Raw genomic sequence first — 15,542 nt, forward strand, 5'->3', positions numbered from 1 at the left:
CTTGTTCCCATCTCCGATTGCAACACCTACATCTTACCTCTGCAGTCCTGTTCTCCTAGGATCTTTTCTAATCACCCTGCAAGTCTCCTCCGTATCTCTTAATTAGCAGAGAAGAGGTGGGCTGGTTTTGCTGAGGCTGTTTCTGAGCTACATGTGTGCTGACTGGCCTAGTCAGTGAGCCAGAGGGAATAGATGACTGCTGACCTCACATTTTTACTTAATGAGGCACTAATTTAGAGCACTCTCCCCTTGTCTAGTCACTGCTTCTCATGAAACTTGTAGGAATGAAATGAAGTTTGATCTCTCTGCTTCTTTGTCAGATGCATTGGAAAATGAAAACAGGTTCCTACATTGATACGGTGAAGCAGGCAGACAGCATGATAAGTATCATTTCCTTATAAAAAAAAAGAAGCTAAAATAAATGAGAAAAGTTTAAAATAGTATTCTAGGGTTTTACCAAAGTATTAGTTTTGGTTGTTGCATATGAAGAACCCTTGAAACTTCTGTCTCCTGTTTGTATTCGTTAGGCTGCTGCTTGCAAATATTCACCTTTATGTGGTGAATTCCTTTGATTACAACTGACAAAAAAGTGTACAGTCTTTCGTCTTGAGCGGTCTAGGGTGCAAGGAAGTCTAGTGTTTCTGTAATAATTTTGCACCTGCTGTATTAACTGTCTTTCCTTGTAGTCAAAAGAACCTGCAACGTTGTCTGCCTCAGTTACTCACTAGAGGCTGTGGTTACAGCACAGAAAATGGAATTAAGTTGGTCTTTTGACCACAGAGAGATGGGATGGCCTGAAAAATGGGTGAAATTTGTGGCTATGCCTCTGCCTGCAGTGAAGGGGAGCTCCTTGGCAGCCCTGGGCTCTCCAGCATGGGGTCTCAGCAGTGCCAGAGGCACTCGGGCCCCAGGGAGCACCCCTAGCCAGGCATTTGCAAGTGCTTTGGTGTTTCTGGAAATCAGACACATGCTCCCACTGCCAGCCTTGCTCCTCTTCCCTAAGAGGCTTTACAGTCCTTTCCTTTTCCAGCTAAAGCACACAAGCTCTAAAGGGAACAGGCATGGGACTGGGAGTTCCCATGTCTGGGTGGTGGTATGGGGCCATCAGCAGCTCATCCTACGCCAGGTCACTGCAACTTCCAGAGCCATTACACAGGTGTCAGTGAGGTTCTGTTAGTGTAAACCTTGTGCAGGTGAAACCAGGTTGAGGTGCCTTGCCTGTCCTGTTCCATTAGGTAAGCCTAATGCAAATGTTACAAGCATTCTGCAAGGCAAGCTGTTCAGAGGGATGCTTTGAGGTTCTCTATTTATTTACTGATTTATTTCCCTGGGGACTGGTAGTAAATAAACATGGGTGTATGTGTGTGTTATTTTTTTATCTCTGGGTGACTGGCTCACATCAAGTTCAGGTTGTTGGACTGTAAGTGATTCCAGACTGCTAGCAAGGGTGCATGAGGCAAGGTACAGCTCCCAGTGGGGTGATGTGCCCTGTCACAGCTGGAGCATTTGTTGGTGATTTTAGCAGAGACTGAAACTTGAATAAGCACTGAGTGTGAGCAAACTTGCTGTCTTAAGAGATGCTCATTGCTTGCTGCAGGTGAAGCATGCTTATGGATAAACTTATGTGTCTGTTCTTTAGGTAAGCAAAGGCATTAGCAGGCAGGGGATTCTCCTAAGCATCTTTAAATGAAAATCAAATGGACTTAAAAATGCAAGTTATAGTTGTGCTATGAGCTGTGAGCAGCTTCCTAGGTCCGAGCCACAGATAAAATGGTGAAATAAAAAAGAGTTGAGTATAAAAACAAATCTGGCCCAAAACATACAAAATTGGGCCCACTACACCTTGCTGTTATTTGCATACTACAAGGGAGGACTAATTATGCAAAATAAAGACGAGGAATGAAGAACAGTGTTTTCTATACTGCAGTATGTTTTTTCAGATACCCCAGTGATCTGGGGTGGGATTTTTGAACGCAACGGGAATTTGCTTAGCCTTTGTTCTGGCAATAAATTACATAAACTGTGGAAATTAGAAGCTGTTTGGCATGTAAGGATTAAAGAGTACCTTCAGACAGACTTGAAAGAGTGTCCCCAGGCAAACCCATGCTGCTCGTGCAGCTCCCCTGCCAGCTGACGCAGTTCGCACAGGCCGGAGAGCTAACCAGGGGAAAAACCGGGGACAGCTTTTGTTGGCCCTGTGAGCTGACCTTGCTCCCTGCAGGGTGCAGAGACATGCCAGCTTTGGGTAGCAGTGGGGCTGACGAGGCCAGGGCAGCACAGGGAACTGGGATCTCCCTGTGCAATATGGTAGGAGGGTCAGTGGGCTCAGGTGTCCCCCGACCAGCACCCCCAGGGCTGTACCTCCATGGCATAGGTCCTTCTCCTCCGGGGAGAGCTGCTTATGATGGCTTATAGCAGTAATAAATCAACACAGCTCCTTATGCCATTCAGCTGGAGCAGCAGGAGAGGGCAGAGGCTTGGAGGCTCTGTCACAAAGTTCCCTTGAGAATGAAGCCCCTTGAGGCTGGTATGAGTTTTGACGTGTTTCTTTCCGTTTACATAAAATAGCTTCTCACAAATGCCAACAGCATCAGGAAAAGAGGATGCCAATGATAACATCACTATATTCACCAGGATTTTGGATGGTCTGCTGGACGGCTACGACAACAGACTGCGCCCAGGACTGGGAGGTAGGATAACGCATTTGCTGTGGCCATTCTCCTGCTATGCCCTCCCAAATGGGTACCTGCCCTTTGCATGGGCCTTGAAAACAGAGTTGCGTTTTGTTAGCTAAATGAAGCTCAGGAAGTAGATTTGTCTCCTGGTAAACGGAGCACAATACAAAAGTCACTGAAAGTCTTCTTTCAGTCATCGAGGTCCTCTGAGGTTGGATTAGGAGAGCACATGTGATGCATTTTTTCTGTAATTGAATGCAGTTTAGGTTTCTTTTCTTTCTGGTACTCCCTAAGGTGAGCGAGACAGGGTGCTAGCAGGTTGCTGCAAGATTCCCTCACTGGTCAGCATGTATAAAATTACGCCGATGACAAAAAACTGTGTTAAATACAGATCTCCAAACCATCCATTTTTAGACAGCTACAGCAAATCTGTATTGATATGTCATTTTGATAACCTCTACAGCAGCTATTTTAAAACTGTAACATGTGAATAGTTGCTTGCCATCCTAACCTTGTTGAGCCCTCCTTCAGCTCTCTATCCCCCAGATTTCTCTCATCTTCTACCCATGTGTAAACCATCTGTTATGTTTCTTTCTGGCCCTTTTTTAATCTGGCTACCCCCACCCTTTCCTCTTGTGAGACCAACACATTGCTTTCATCCCTTTCTCTCCTTCTCCTCTCACTTTACACAGATATGCTTGAAAATAGGGCTCGATGCTCGTATCTTATGTAACAAACTTCTGAAATTTCTGCCCTTAAATTAAATTAGTACTGGATTTAAAAAGATGCCAGAACGACTTGGAGTCTTGAGGGTAGAATTAATTTCACCTGACTCTGGAAATCTATAACATAGATGTCTGAAATCAGGCAGGTCACCCAAGTCAGCGGAGAATAGGTCCTTCTAAGATACACTTTATCTCACCCTGTAGTAGGTATCGAATACGTGCTGTCAATGTGTGCTCGCAGCCCAGAAAGCCAGCCGTATCCTGGACTGCATCAAAAGCAGCGTGACCAGCAGGTCGAGGGAGGTGATTCTCCCCCTGTACTCTTTTATTAGTACTGTGTTCAGCTCTGGGGCCCCCAGCATAAGAAAGACATGGACCTGCTCGAGTGGGTCCGGAGGAGGGCCACGAGGGTGATCAACGGGCTGGAGCACCTCTTCTATGAAGACAGGCTGACAGAGTTGGGGTTGTTCAGCTTGGAGAAGAGAAGGCTCTGGGGAGACCCTATAGCAGCCTTCCAGTACCCAGAGGGGGGCTACAAGGAAAGACGGGGAGGGACTCTTTATCAGGGAGTGCAGTGATAAGATGTAACGGTTTTAAACTGAAAGGGGGTACATTTTGATGAGATATTAGGAAGAAATTCTTTACTGTGAGGGTGGCGAGGCACTGGAACAGGTTTCCCGGAGAAGCTGTGGATGCCCCATCCCTGGAGGTGTCCAAGGCCAGGCTGGATGGGGCTTTGAGCAACCTGGTCTAGTGGAAGGTGTCCCTGCCCATGGCAGGGGGGTTGAACTAGATCTTCAAGGTCTCTTCCAACACCAACCATTCTGTGATTTGTGATCAAAACCTGTTGGTCAGAGGACTTGCACCCTTGAAAGGCCTGTAATTTCCCACTGATTATGAGAAGAGAGCCTGGGTTCCCAAAGGTCAACAACTGCATTTGATAAGGGATGAAATTCCTCCTCAAACATCTTCTCAATTTCAGGCTTTTGGAGATTTTTGAGTGATTCAGATATTGTTAATAGAGGAATGCATCACAAGCACGTATTTGCATCTTAAAGCAATTACTAATGCAGAGCCTATGTTTATTACAGAGAGAATAACTCAGGTGAAAACAGACATCTATGTTACCAGTTTTGGTCCTGTGTCAGACACAGAAATGGTAAGTTCAAGCATGTGGCTTCCAACTCCATTGTATTTACTTTGCTAAAGTCATATTTGGAACCATTGCTTCTATTCAGATCCTACAATACCTTGACTGTTTCTTTGTGCCAGGAATATACCATTGATGTTTTTTTCCGACAAAGCTGGAAAGATGAAAGGCTGCGCTTCAAAGGACCTATGCAACGCCTCCCTCTTAACAACCTGCTCGCCAGCAAGATTTGGACCCCGGACACTTTTTTCCACAATGGCAAGAAGTCTATCGCTCACAACATGACAACCCCAAACAAACTTCTGCGCCTGGAGGACGATGGCACTCTGCTGTACACCATGAGGTAATAACTGGAATCGATTTCTTTTGATGCTGATTCCCAACTAGCTCTGCAAACACTTGTGGGGAGCATCACTTCCCCCACTCCTAGTAGAGCTGGGCAAACAATCTTTCACACATATTGATTTGAATATCAAGAAAAATGAAAAACATAATCGCTGACTACAAGTACCAATTAATCTGTAGCTTCTGAATACTGCTAGTGCTTAAATATTTCCTTTGATTAAATGGAAGGCATATTCTCAACAGATTTGATGATTCAGTCCAGCTTTTTTATGAAGATCTGTTCTCTCTTACTGTTTGTATTTGCAGCTGCAGTGCTGATTGCAGGAGAACTGTCTCCAAGACCAGAAACTGAGATCTTGTTCTGGGGCAGTACATCTTGAACCGTTGGAGCTGTTGTTATTATTTTTTTTTTCAATTTCAATAATAGTGCTAAAAGGCAAATCATAGGGATAAGTAAAATAAGCTAGCAGCACTGTGAAGCTGCTTTAGCAAGTACTTCTCTGAAAACAAAGCTGGCACATTATATTGGCAGAGAAGCAAATTGGTGTCTCAGATCTTCAGGGTCATGCTTCTCATCTGATTAGAGGATACTGTCAAGCTTCATCATTGCATAACTTAGTTATAAGATATATCAGTGATGTTAGAAGATTGTCTGAAAATCTTCTCAGGCCAAATCCCACATCGGTTTATGGCAATTTTCTCATGAAAGGTAATTAGCCTGTAGTAATTGAGACTGTCATCTATCTGCAACAGGGTTTTCTCCAAAAGTGTAGTCATATGGACAACACTTGAAAAAGACATGAAAGGAGAAACCTACCAAGCAACAAAGTGTTATTCTGAGCTTTTCACGTATGAGCCCAAAGTGGTGCCCAAGACCCAGCAAAGTGCTTGGGAGCCTGAAGTCAGGTGAAGCTGAGGTTGCCCATGTTTTCAGCAGGCAGCCCCCAACTAAGGGAGGGGGGAGCTGCGCTCCCACCAGCACCTATCCTGCTGCAGGGCTGGCCCTGCGGGGCAGAGCCCACCGCCACCTGCAGCTGCATGTTGAGGAGGATGAACCCCAAGTTCACTTCTGAAGGCCCAGTCATCAAGACTTGTTGGGGCTTATACGCAAGCACCTGGACCTTCTCAAATTTTATTTCAGGTGGTTTTGATCTGGGTTGGTTTGTTTGTTCGTTTGCTTATTTATTTCTTTTGGCCCTAGCCTTAAATCCCTTCTTCTGAAAGGGAAAAAGATTGAGGAGAAGTAAGATATAAGATGTAAGGACTTACAGCTTTAGACCATCACAGTTGTAGCTGCACTAGATGCTAAAAAGTCTTAGATGCTATAGAAAACATGTTTAAAAGACGGACACCCTGTCCCCCTTCATTTTCTCTTCTACTATTTGTATTGCTGTTCATACTAGCCCCAAGTTAGTGATCGCTGCAGTAATAAACTGAAACAATGTGAGGTTACACATACATACTTAAATGAATAAAAGTCAGAATAACTGTCAAAGAAACTTATTTTCACAAAAATATTTGCAATGCCAGCCTCGAAACCAGTCTCACTGCTGCTAGGACTACACTAGTACCACTCCAAAGACTGCTGCAGGAGCAATTCTTGATTATCTGTATAAATTACTTGTGTAAGTCCAGATCAGGCTCACAGTCAGCCTGAAGCAAAACATTATGTTATGTGGTAGATTCGCAGCTGGCATGCTATTTCTGTGCAGGCATTGGGTTTTGCAGTGTTAAATAAATGCAGCGAAGGACTGACTCATGAGGCAATGAGCTGAGCCATCTGAGGTAGCAGAGTGAGACCTGGGTGAGCAAGACCAAGGTGAGCTCACTGCTGAATCTGAGTTTGCACTGTGGAGGTGCCTACCCTGTGACCACGGCAGAGTATTGTCTCATTAGGTGCCACAGGCTATAGGTGTGTTGCGGAAAGACAGTGCCCTGCTCAGCATATACAGCTGAAGAAAAATTTGGGTTTGACACAGACTTCCTCATCATCCCACTCAGTCTCTTTTCCCCTGGTTTTGACAGGGGGAAAGCTTTTTGGGATTGATGTTTTTTGTAGGCTACAGAAAGACACAGAATGCTTGTGTAACCTAAAAAACATGCAACATAATTTTTTTTTTGGTAGAGTATTGTGTGTGGGTGTGCATGTATGTGGAAATAAATTCCCACTAACCATGGTGTATGTGATAAGAAATGGAGTGCAAAGCTTTTTAAATAGCTTGCCTTCCACTATTGCAAGTAATAACTTTAAAAATAAAAGACTGTCTATGCTATTCAGTTTAAACACAAGTCAGGAGACCACTTTTGTAGCATGCATGGAGCTGTGCTACTTTAGGGATAGCAGTTTCTTGTGATGGGCGTTTCAGCAGTGTGAGTGATACTCTGCCATGAGGTGGCTTGAGGATCCCATCCCAACCTGCACAGAGGTGGCTATGTCATGCAGCCAGCCCTTCCAGCTGCCTTTGCATGTCCCAGTGAAGATAACAGCTCAGCAGTGCTACCTAGGATGGCTTTCTGTAAGAAGGTAGGCTGCATTGGGCTCTTTGATGGGAGAGCTGCTTGTCTCAGCTGCGATGCGCTGGTTGAAGGTACTGGGACTTAGCCAGGTCTTGAGCCCCATCTCCTGTGGCTCCCATCAGGCTTACTTGGTTCTCAGGATCTGGGGATGTGGAGACAACCCTCTGTTAGCTCTGCATTCCCCTCGTTTCCAAGGAGGAATTGCGAACTTCCCAGACTGTACGTAGGAGTACTCTGTGCGGGGAGGATTGGACCCTCTGTCATTGACTGAGATGCCTGAATTGCTTTTTCAACCTTGCATCTGGCTGCCTGAATGAAGAGGAGGAAAGCAGCCGAGCTGATGCTGACCTTCCGTCTTACTTGACTTCTAAATACACCCAGTACGATCAGCTGAGCAAACTTCCAGCTTTAGCACTTGTCAGTATATATGTTTTCATGATACATGTGTTTACTTATGAAGAAAAATGTATTCTTTGCATTTTGCATTTGATGATACGTTGTCTGGGTCAGAAGTTAATGGGGATATATGTTGCTAGGCAAATCTGATAAATGGGCTTCTATATACATGCAGTATTAAAACCCTTCTGCATGGATATAGGAACACAACGTGCTCTTTGGACAGATGTCATAGGCAGAAGTATTCTCTGCAGGGAATAACTTAATAATTCTGGTTGTCTTTGATTTCGTAGGCCCTATTTATTTTATTTTGCTAATGTGGATTACAAATGGTATGCTGCTGAACTGAATGTTGTAAATTCTGTTTCTGCCCCTAGAGGGGAGTATTGTCCGTATCCCCGCTTTTAAATATTTCTTTTTTAGTAAGAGCACTGTGGTAAAAAAAGCACTAGCAAATATGCTTCATATTTCACTAATCTGTATAGAAAATAGCTTGGTGAATGGAGGCAAACATTTGATTCTTTCTCTTTAAAAACTTAATAGATATTTAGTTTATCATATCTGAGAAACAGATGTTGTAAAAAGCATAAAATTCATTTATTCCATGAAACTATTCTGAAAAATGGGGACAGTAATTTAAGCAACATTTTCAGGCTAAGAAGAGAACCAACATGTCTCAGTGAGCTGCATTTTTTTTTCACTCAGTGGGAACTGGCAGTAAAGACAGAAGCTTTGATAAACTTTGCTGTAGGATGCTAGAAAAAAAGCTGCAAAGAAGCCAGAAGTTGTATGAAGCAGAAAATGCTCACTCGAGCTAAGTTTTTGGACTATAAATTAAATTTTCACCAGCAGCTCATAGGCTTTTTCTTAATGATTTTCTATTAGCTTGTAGATATTGAAGAATCTTTCTGTGTCATCACAAGGGGTAGGCTTCTTAGAGCCCCCATTCTCGCTGTAATTTTGAAAGAACCCCAAAACCCTTTTGCTGCCACTAGGACTGCCAGGCACCTGATAGAATGTGAGACTTCACATGTGACATGGTCACTTATCTGAAGAGATACTGTATAAACAGATTTTCCCCATATTATTATGGCAACTGAAGGTTGCCAGAGATCCTGAGAGTGGTTACAGTTACATCTGTCCCATTAATCTGCATATGCCTAATTTATCTAGCTGGAGATTGCAGATATTTGTCAGTACGGTGTTAAGAAACTAGAAAATTTTTAGTACAGCCCTGAAATAGTTCTTTTTACCGCTCCTGGAAGATAGTCACAATTCAGGAATGCACCCACTTGATGGCAGCACGACCACGCTGCTTGGTGGTACAGGCGCTGCTCTGGGCTGAAAATAACTGTTCCTTACATTAGCACCGAGGGTTACAGCGGTGTGTGCAAGTGCACGCACGTCCTGGATGCGTGTGAGCACGATGTCTGCTCTTCTATGAAGCACTGGATTAGCAATCTAACCACTCAAGGCCGTAGAGCTGTGGATTATAAAACCAGTTGGCTGGAAGATAAGGGTGCTGCTTTCAAGCTCCCACCAGGAAAGCCAGGTTTTGTTCGCTTGGGGTTTTTTAAGGGAAATTTTTTCTATGAAAAATGTGTAGGTTCTCAAGCGCCGACTTTGCCAGAAGGGAGCCCTTCCCAGATGCGGGTCTACTTGCATGGCCCTGAGCAAGGAGTGACCAGCAAAACTGTGCTTTAAAATGAACCCTTGGTTTTCAGTCAGCCAGCCGTCTGGACGGGAACATTTATGTTCAATTTGAATACGTTGTTCTTATTTCAAAGGGAAGATTTCATTTATGCATCCATTTATATTTACAGAAAGGGATCTGTCAATGCTTTTGGGCATTGTATAAATATTACAAAACTAATTAGGAGCTATCAAGCCATATAAATACGCATTTCCTCCCCCAGCGTTATACTTGCTGCCTTTTCTTTCATATTCAAGCTTCAAACTGCCTGAAGCTGGAAAAAAACATAATTTCTTCACATTGGGCTGAATCTCGCAAGTGTTGAAAAACCACTGCAGTGGCAAGGACTTTCAGCTGCTTTTCATCAATTCAGATTTTGACAGAGCAAGAGAAAATAGGCATATATGAAGCGAAGGGCCCTTCCCCGAGGACAGCAGCAGGATTCGTGTTTCAACACCAAGCCTGTTGGTTCCCATCTCTCCGCTTTGATTGCACATTGCCCCATTTCTCAAAAGCTGTCCTTCAAGGAACGAAGATTTGTTGTTTTGAAAAATCCAGGGCTGGATTTACCCAGTGAGAGGAAAACATCAGAGGAGACTGTGGTGTAATACATTCAAAATGGGCAATTACAACCTGCCCAAATATAGTCCCTATGTAGAGTGCGTGACAAAAGCCTATTCTGCTGGTAATAAAAGTGGGCAGAGCCCTGCAGAGATCTCCATCACAGAGATGGGAACTTGCACAGCAAGGGCAGAATTGATTAAAAGACAAAACCCAAACCAGATCCAGCCCATCCTTGGATGAGGGATATGTTTGCCTGAACTTTGAGGAGTTACAAAAGGTCGAAAAGGAGTTCCAGGTCTGCGCTTGGCACAGAGGCAGACCCAACTTTCCCTTGGGGTTATCTGGTACAATTTCTGCCAGGTTGCCTTGTGTTCCCCCCACTTTATAAGGACAAACCAGGAGGGCCAACCTGACCTGTGCATGGCGAGGATGGGGTGACTGAGCAGAAACCGGAGGGAAGCAGTGCCCTGACAGTACCCCTCAGGCACACCCAGGAAAGCACAGCTGCGTCGGTGACTTGATTTTTCCCAAATCTGCAAACAGGTCCTACCTTCTGCAGCTGGGGGCTTTGAAAGTACCTGGTAGATGCTGAAGAATTGTTACAGCTATGCTATCTTTTTTTATTACCAGGGGAGGATGACATTACAGTGAACTCCCTAGTCGTTTCACTTAGACTGAAACTGGAATCTTCATCTGCCTAATCAGAAATACCATCCCCTGAAGTACATTTATGTTTGTGCTGAAACATCAGACTGCCAGTGAGTAGTCTAAAATACGCTGTGATGGAGTGCACCAGGCAGGATGGGTGGGATTCACCTCAGCTAATTTTACTTATCTGTAATGTTGACGGCTGCAGCTGAGCCTCTTGGCTCAGAATTGCTCCCAGTGCAGGGGAGAGACTTTCTTAAGGAGTTAGGTGTCTGCATTATTTCAGATGTCTGCTTTAGTATGAAAGATGCTTATTTCTCTCCACTCACTCCACTAGGAAGGTTCCTGTTTTTTTCACAGTGGCAGAAAAAATGAGCATAGGGTAACTGCTGTTACTATCGATGTCTGTGTTTAGTGACATGAGTCCCATCCTACTTATTTCCACTGGTGTTTCCAATCCCCATACTCATGGAGACAGGTGGTGTGCCAGCTGCCTAAAACTATGGGATGTTCTAGCCAGCAGCTGGTCCTGTAGCTGTGTTGTAGAGGAGCTGCAGAGTTTCCTCTCCATGCAACATAAAGCCCAAGGCTGTGCAAGCATAGCACACATGAGCGCACTCAAATTGGGTTCAGTCCTCCACTTTTCTCTAGGTGGGTGTAGGGGGGGAATATAGTGCACCTAGAAGCTCAAGAAACCCCAATAACTTTCAATTCTGCCTTTGCTTGTTTAGATGAAGGGAAGAGCCCATAGAATGCTGGTGAAGAATGAGGTATCTGGTGAGGGATGCCGGAGGTCAGTGAACTGCTGGTGGGTGCTGGGTACCTGTGGCTAGGTTGAGAGTGCAGGATCAGGAAGATGCATTTGAGGGCTTAGGTGAGATAAGGTGTTGCAAGAAATTAGGGTAGAAAGGTTTGGGGGAGCGGGATACTTGGTACTGATAATGGTCACTCAGGAATAACGAGAAAGTAGTGCAGATTAGGTTATAGATATCTGAAGTAGTCAGAAAGTAAAAGCATATGCGTGAGGAATAAAGGGCTTAGGGAGGCTGGAGAATGGCTCCAAGCTACTTCAGAAAAGAAGACAGGAAGGGCTTGCTCTAAGATGCTTCAGAAACATCTGATCAGATGAACATATTAGGGTGGAGTGAGAAATTAATTCTGGATCACGTTACACCAAAGTTACCCTGTAGGAAATTCTTGGTAATTTAACCTTCTTGGAAGACTTCATCAAATCAAAATACCAATATATATAGCTGAGTAAAGTTGTGCAATGGGCATGGGTAGAAATAGTCTTCATTGTCCCATTAGCTTCTTCAACCTTTCTGCAGGAAAGTGTCTTGGTGTGATGGCGCAGATGAAAAAATGCACGTGGCTTGTCATTTAATGGGCAGTCCACTGGCAGTGCCTGTTTCTAGTCTTCTGTCTACTCTGTTCTGTAAAAGTCTTAAGACATTGCCTTTGGAGACCTCAGTTACTTTCTAAAAGATCTTACTATGTTAGCTTATCTTATATTGATGTTCAGCCTGACTTATTCCATTTTCTACTGTTAAATTAAAAATTCCTGAAACCACATACGTAAACTTGTACCTTACAGTCATGGTTATATCACTCAAAAAATTCCAAACTGTTTTTTCTATTTGATTGCTCTAAATGATGAAGCAAGTCTTTTTTACCAGGCTTTAGCTAAAATCCTGAGGTTGTGTCCGTTATATGCACTATAGCCAGTATAAAAACCTGGGAAGAGTTTCTGCAAGGTAGGCTGGCCTTCCCTTTGCATACTCCTCTCAGGAATTTGGGCCAGGAAACTTCGGGCCCAGAAGGGGTGGCCAACCCTGCATTATTTTCATGGCTCGGTCAGACTTCATAAGGTTGTCTCATTGCTCCACAATCATCTCTTCAGTGGCTAATGCATGCATGTGTCCTTTCCATGTATATAAAATATTGTTTTGACTTGGAGATTGAGCTAAAAGAAAAGGAAAATTAGCAAAACCTCCTTAGTCAAAATAATAAATGCCTAGTACGTTCTTGCCATTAAATGTGCATCTTAAAAGCATCAGTTACACAAATGGATTTCAACGTAATTTACACTTAAGCCACTATCTCTAGGTTTGCTCAGTCCAGTGGTAGAATATGTATCTCACCCATGCTATATGCTTTTGCTTTTCTGTCTCTTCTGAAGGTGTGACCGAGCTGACCTGTCCACGGTCCCTGTTTGCATGCAGAGGCACAGGGGTGCATGCCCTGAGGGAGATAGTACCCCACTGATCTTGATAGAAACAGGGAGCCCCCATCCAGCTGCATAACCGCATCTTCTTCCTGGGGAAATCTGGATGGAGAGAAGGAGCCAAGTACATTGTTGAACATGGTTTAGCATGTGGACAGTCAAATGTTGCTGGGAGATTCAGCCCTTCCTTCCCTCAGATGGCACTGCAGCAAACGGGTGCTTACAGTGTAGCAGATGCTGGTGCTGGTGGTGGTATAAATAGCAAAGAGATGGTAAGCTGAGGCCTGTTCGATGACTATTTAAGGTGTGAAACAGCAGAGGGGTCAGAAGGCTCTTTCCCTGGAGCAGCGAGCACCCACAGCCTGCCCCTTTACCTGACACTTCATGGCTGTGTTGATGAGGAGTGTGTAGCATTTCAGCAGTAAGGCAAAAAAATCCGGCTAATAGTGTCCTGCTTGGATGGCTAAACAATGTCCTCTGTGTACCAGCAGGGCTACATACGAATAGGCATATGCCATATGCACGTGTTTCCCTGCAGAAGAGCATATCATCAAATTGCGTGATGCATGGCCCTTTCACACAGAGGTGTGGAGAAGCATTGAAGTTACACAAAGGGCAGATCTTGATGAGGGGTGACCTGAGAGGTGGACGTAGAAATGTGAGGTGAATAAGAAGAGGCTGGGGTTAAATGTCAGTGGCTGAAAGGAAACTGTGGTGAGATGTTTTGGAGCTCTAGTTTGTTTGTCTGAACTGTGGAAAATAACCAAAGATTTCAGCTCTGTATTTAGGGTCGCCAGATAGTAATCCCTTCTACCTATCCTCCTGTGTCTGTGCACCCCAGTCTAGATGTAAGAGAGCCCAAATGGACTGGTACTGCCCATCTGGTGTGTGCCCCCACCCCTTAATACTTCCTAAATCCAGCTCATTTTTCTCTGTAGAAAATACTACATGCAGATTGTGCCTATCCATACAAATATAAAGGTGGTGTGAACTGGGAGGAAGGAATAGGATGGCTGTGCAGCCAGGTAACCCTCACCCAGGGGGGAGCGTGTGCTGTGCTGACAGGCAGAAATGGAGGAACAAAAGCCCCTTTGACCTGTCAGAAAACCTGCACCAAATACCAAGTTGTCTAACAGGTGGTGTTTGGAGGACACATGCACTGTGGCATGTCCATCACTCCTCAGCCTGCATTGCCTAGGGTGCCTGCGAGAGCTTCTTCCTCATGTACTTGGGTTTTCTCCCACCGAAAGCAGGGGTTGGGTGACCCCCTGTGAGTCGGGTGGCACCAGGCATTGCCATCGCTGGCTGGTTCTGCCAGCATCTGGGACTGGCCTCTTTTGAGAGCCAGAGAGGAGTTCACAGTTCAGTCTTACATAGCACCTCAAGAATAAATGTATTTACTGCAGTCAGCACATAGCTGTACATGCCACCAAAAGGGTCACGCTGAGGAGATCGTAGTCAAAACGTGTAGCATGTGCAGGCTTGTGGAAATATGTGGCATAGCATAGTGAAGGGTGGGCTGGATGAGATGTTTCCCATTTTACCTGCATCAACCACTGCATCAGCTTCTTAGTGTTGTTAGTACTAGTTAGAGTTTGGAGGTTTGATTCAAGAATTCAGTAAAAATAGAAGCTACTGCAGAGAAGAGATCTGAAGGCCTTCCTCATGGGGTGTCAAGGAGAGTTCATCATGGATTAGGGACCAGGAAGGAGAGAAAGCTCAGTGAGGTTTTTAAGTGAAACTGTTAAGTAGATGGGTGTGATATTGTGCTGTAGCATTCGTAGCTGCATAGCCATATTGGTCGAAAGTTTCTTTAGGAAAGTAAGGTCTGTAAGCTGAGAATATAAAGGAGTTGACTGGCAAAATGGTTGGGGTTTTGACTGCAAACAGAGCTTCTTCCAGCAAGTTTTGCCTTGCTTATGGACTTCATTAGACACCTTGCGTTAGATAGATAAGCATAAGCTCAATGCTCCGTCCACTGGTTTTATGCGTATTAAAGAAATACTGTAGAATCAAAGGCATTATCAGTTATAAGCTTTTACCAGGAGCTGGAAATGTGATTCTTTCTATAAGCCCCCAAATTCCTATCAAAGATCAGATAATTTAAATGTCCTATTGATTATTTCATTGCCTTTCTCCATTCTTTCTGTGCCTAGAGGCTGAACATCCCCCCTGCCCCCACCTAAGAGTGTGCTCTGGGTATGCCAGGGTACTCCACATGCAGGGAGGTCATTCCTACAGTGGCACAGCTTTTGAGATCAATCCTGCCCACCACAGATCATCTCAGGATAATCTAGTCTTCAGCACAGTTAATCTAGGCAATTAAAGTCGTGTTTTCTCACTTCAGCATAAGCTATGCTAAGGATTTGGTTTGCTTAAAATGAGAGTTCTGCTGTCCAGTACACCATGCCTCTGAATTTGCTCACAAAAACATCAGTAACTGGAGCTCTTAGTGTTCTATAGTCCCTTCACTGTGGCATTTTCAAAGCACATTTTGGTGTCACATAAATATAACACATCTTAGCATCATAGGAAAGTTGTGAAAGGGTAGTATTCTTGGTAGAGTGGTTATGAAGGAAAAATGGGCTAAGACAGAAATCTGTGC

General features: G+C 44.3%; 2 protein-coding genes across 6 annotated transcripts in view; one reads left to right on the forward strand and one right to left on the reverse strand.

Annotated features, from left to right (window-relative positions):
* The window catches only part of GABRB3 (gamma-aminobutyric acid type A receptor subunit beta3), a 217,590-nt gene that overhangs the window by 169,322 nt on the left and 32,726 nt on the right, over nt 1-15,542 (reverse strand). Inside the window, exon 1 of one of the 2 annotated variants that reach the window (XM_080377380.1) lies at nt 12,855-14,816. The exons of the other annotated variant lie outside the window; for it this stretch is intronic. The gene's annotated coding sequence lies outside the window, so the exon portion shown is untranslated. Of the gene's footprint in view, nt 1-12,854; nt 14,817-15,542 lie in introns of those variants that run through there. 2 annotated transcript variants of the gene reach the window in all.
* The window catches only part of GABRA5 (gamma-aminobutyric acid type A receptor subunit alpha5), a 64,637-nt gene that overhangs the window by 6,946 nt on the left and 42,149 nt on the right, over nt 1-15,542 (forward strand). For all 4 annotated transcript variants that reach the window (XM_080377386.1, XM_080377384.1, XM_080377385.1 and 1 more), the window contains 3 exons: nt 2,569-2,690; nt 4,492-4,559; nt 4,673-4,893. In XM_080377386.1, coding sequence (XP_080233512.1) covers nt 2,569-2,690; nt 4,492-4,559; nt 4,673-4,893 — 411 coding nt within the window. The remainder of the gene's footprint in view (nt 1-2,568; nt 2,691-4,491; nt 4,560-4,672; nt 4,894-15,542) is intronic.

The sequence above is a fragment of the Falco punctatus genome (genome assembly GCF_963210335.1).
Source record: "Falco punctatus genome assembly, chromosome: 2".
In the NCBI taxonomy this organism is placed as follows: Eukaryota; Metazoa; Chordata; class Aves; order Falconiformes; family Falconidae; genus Falco; species Falco punctatus.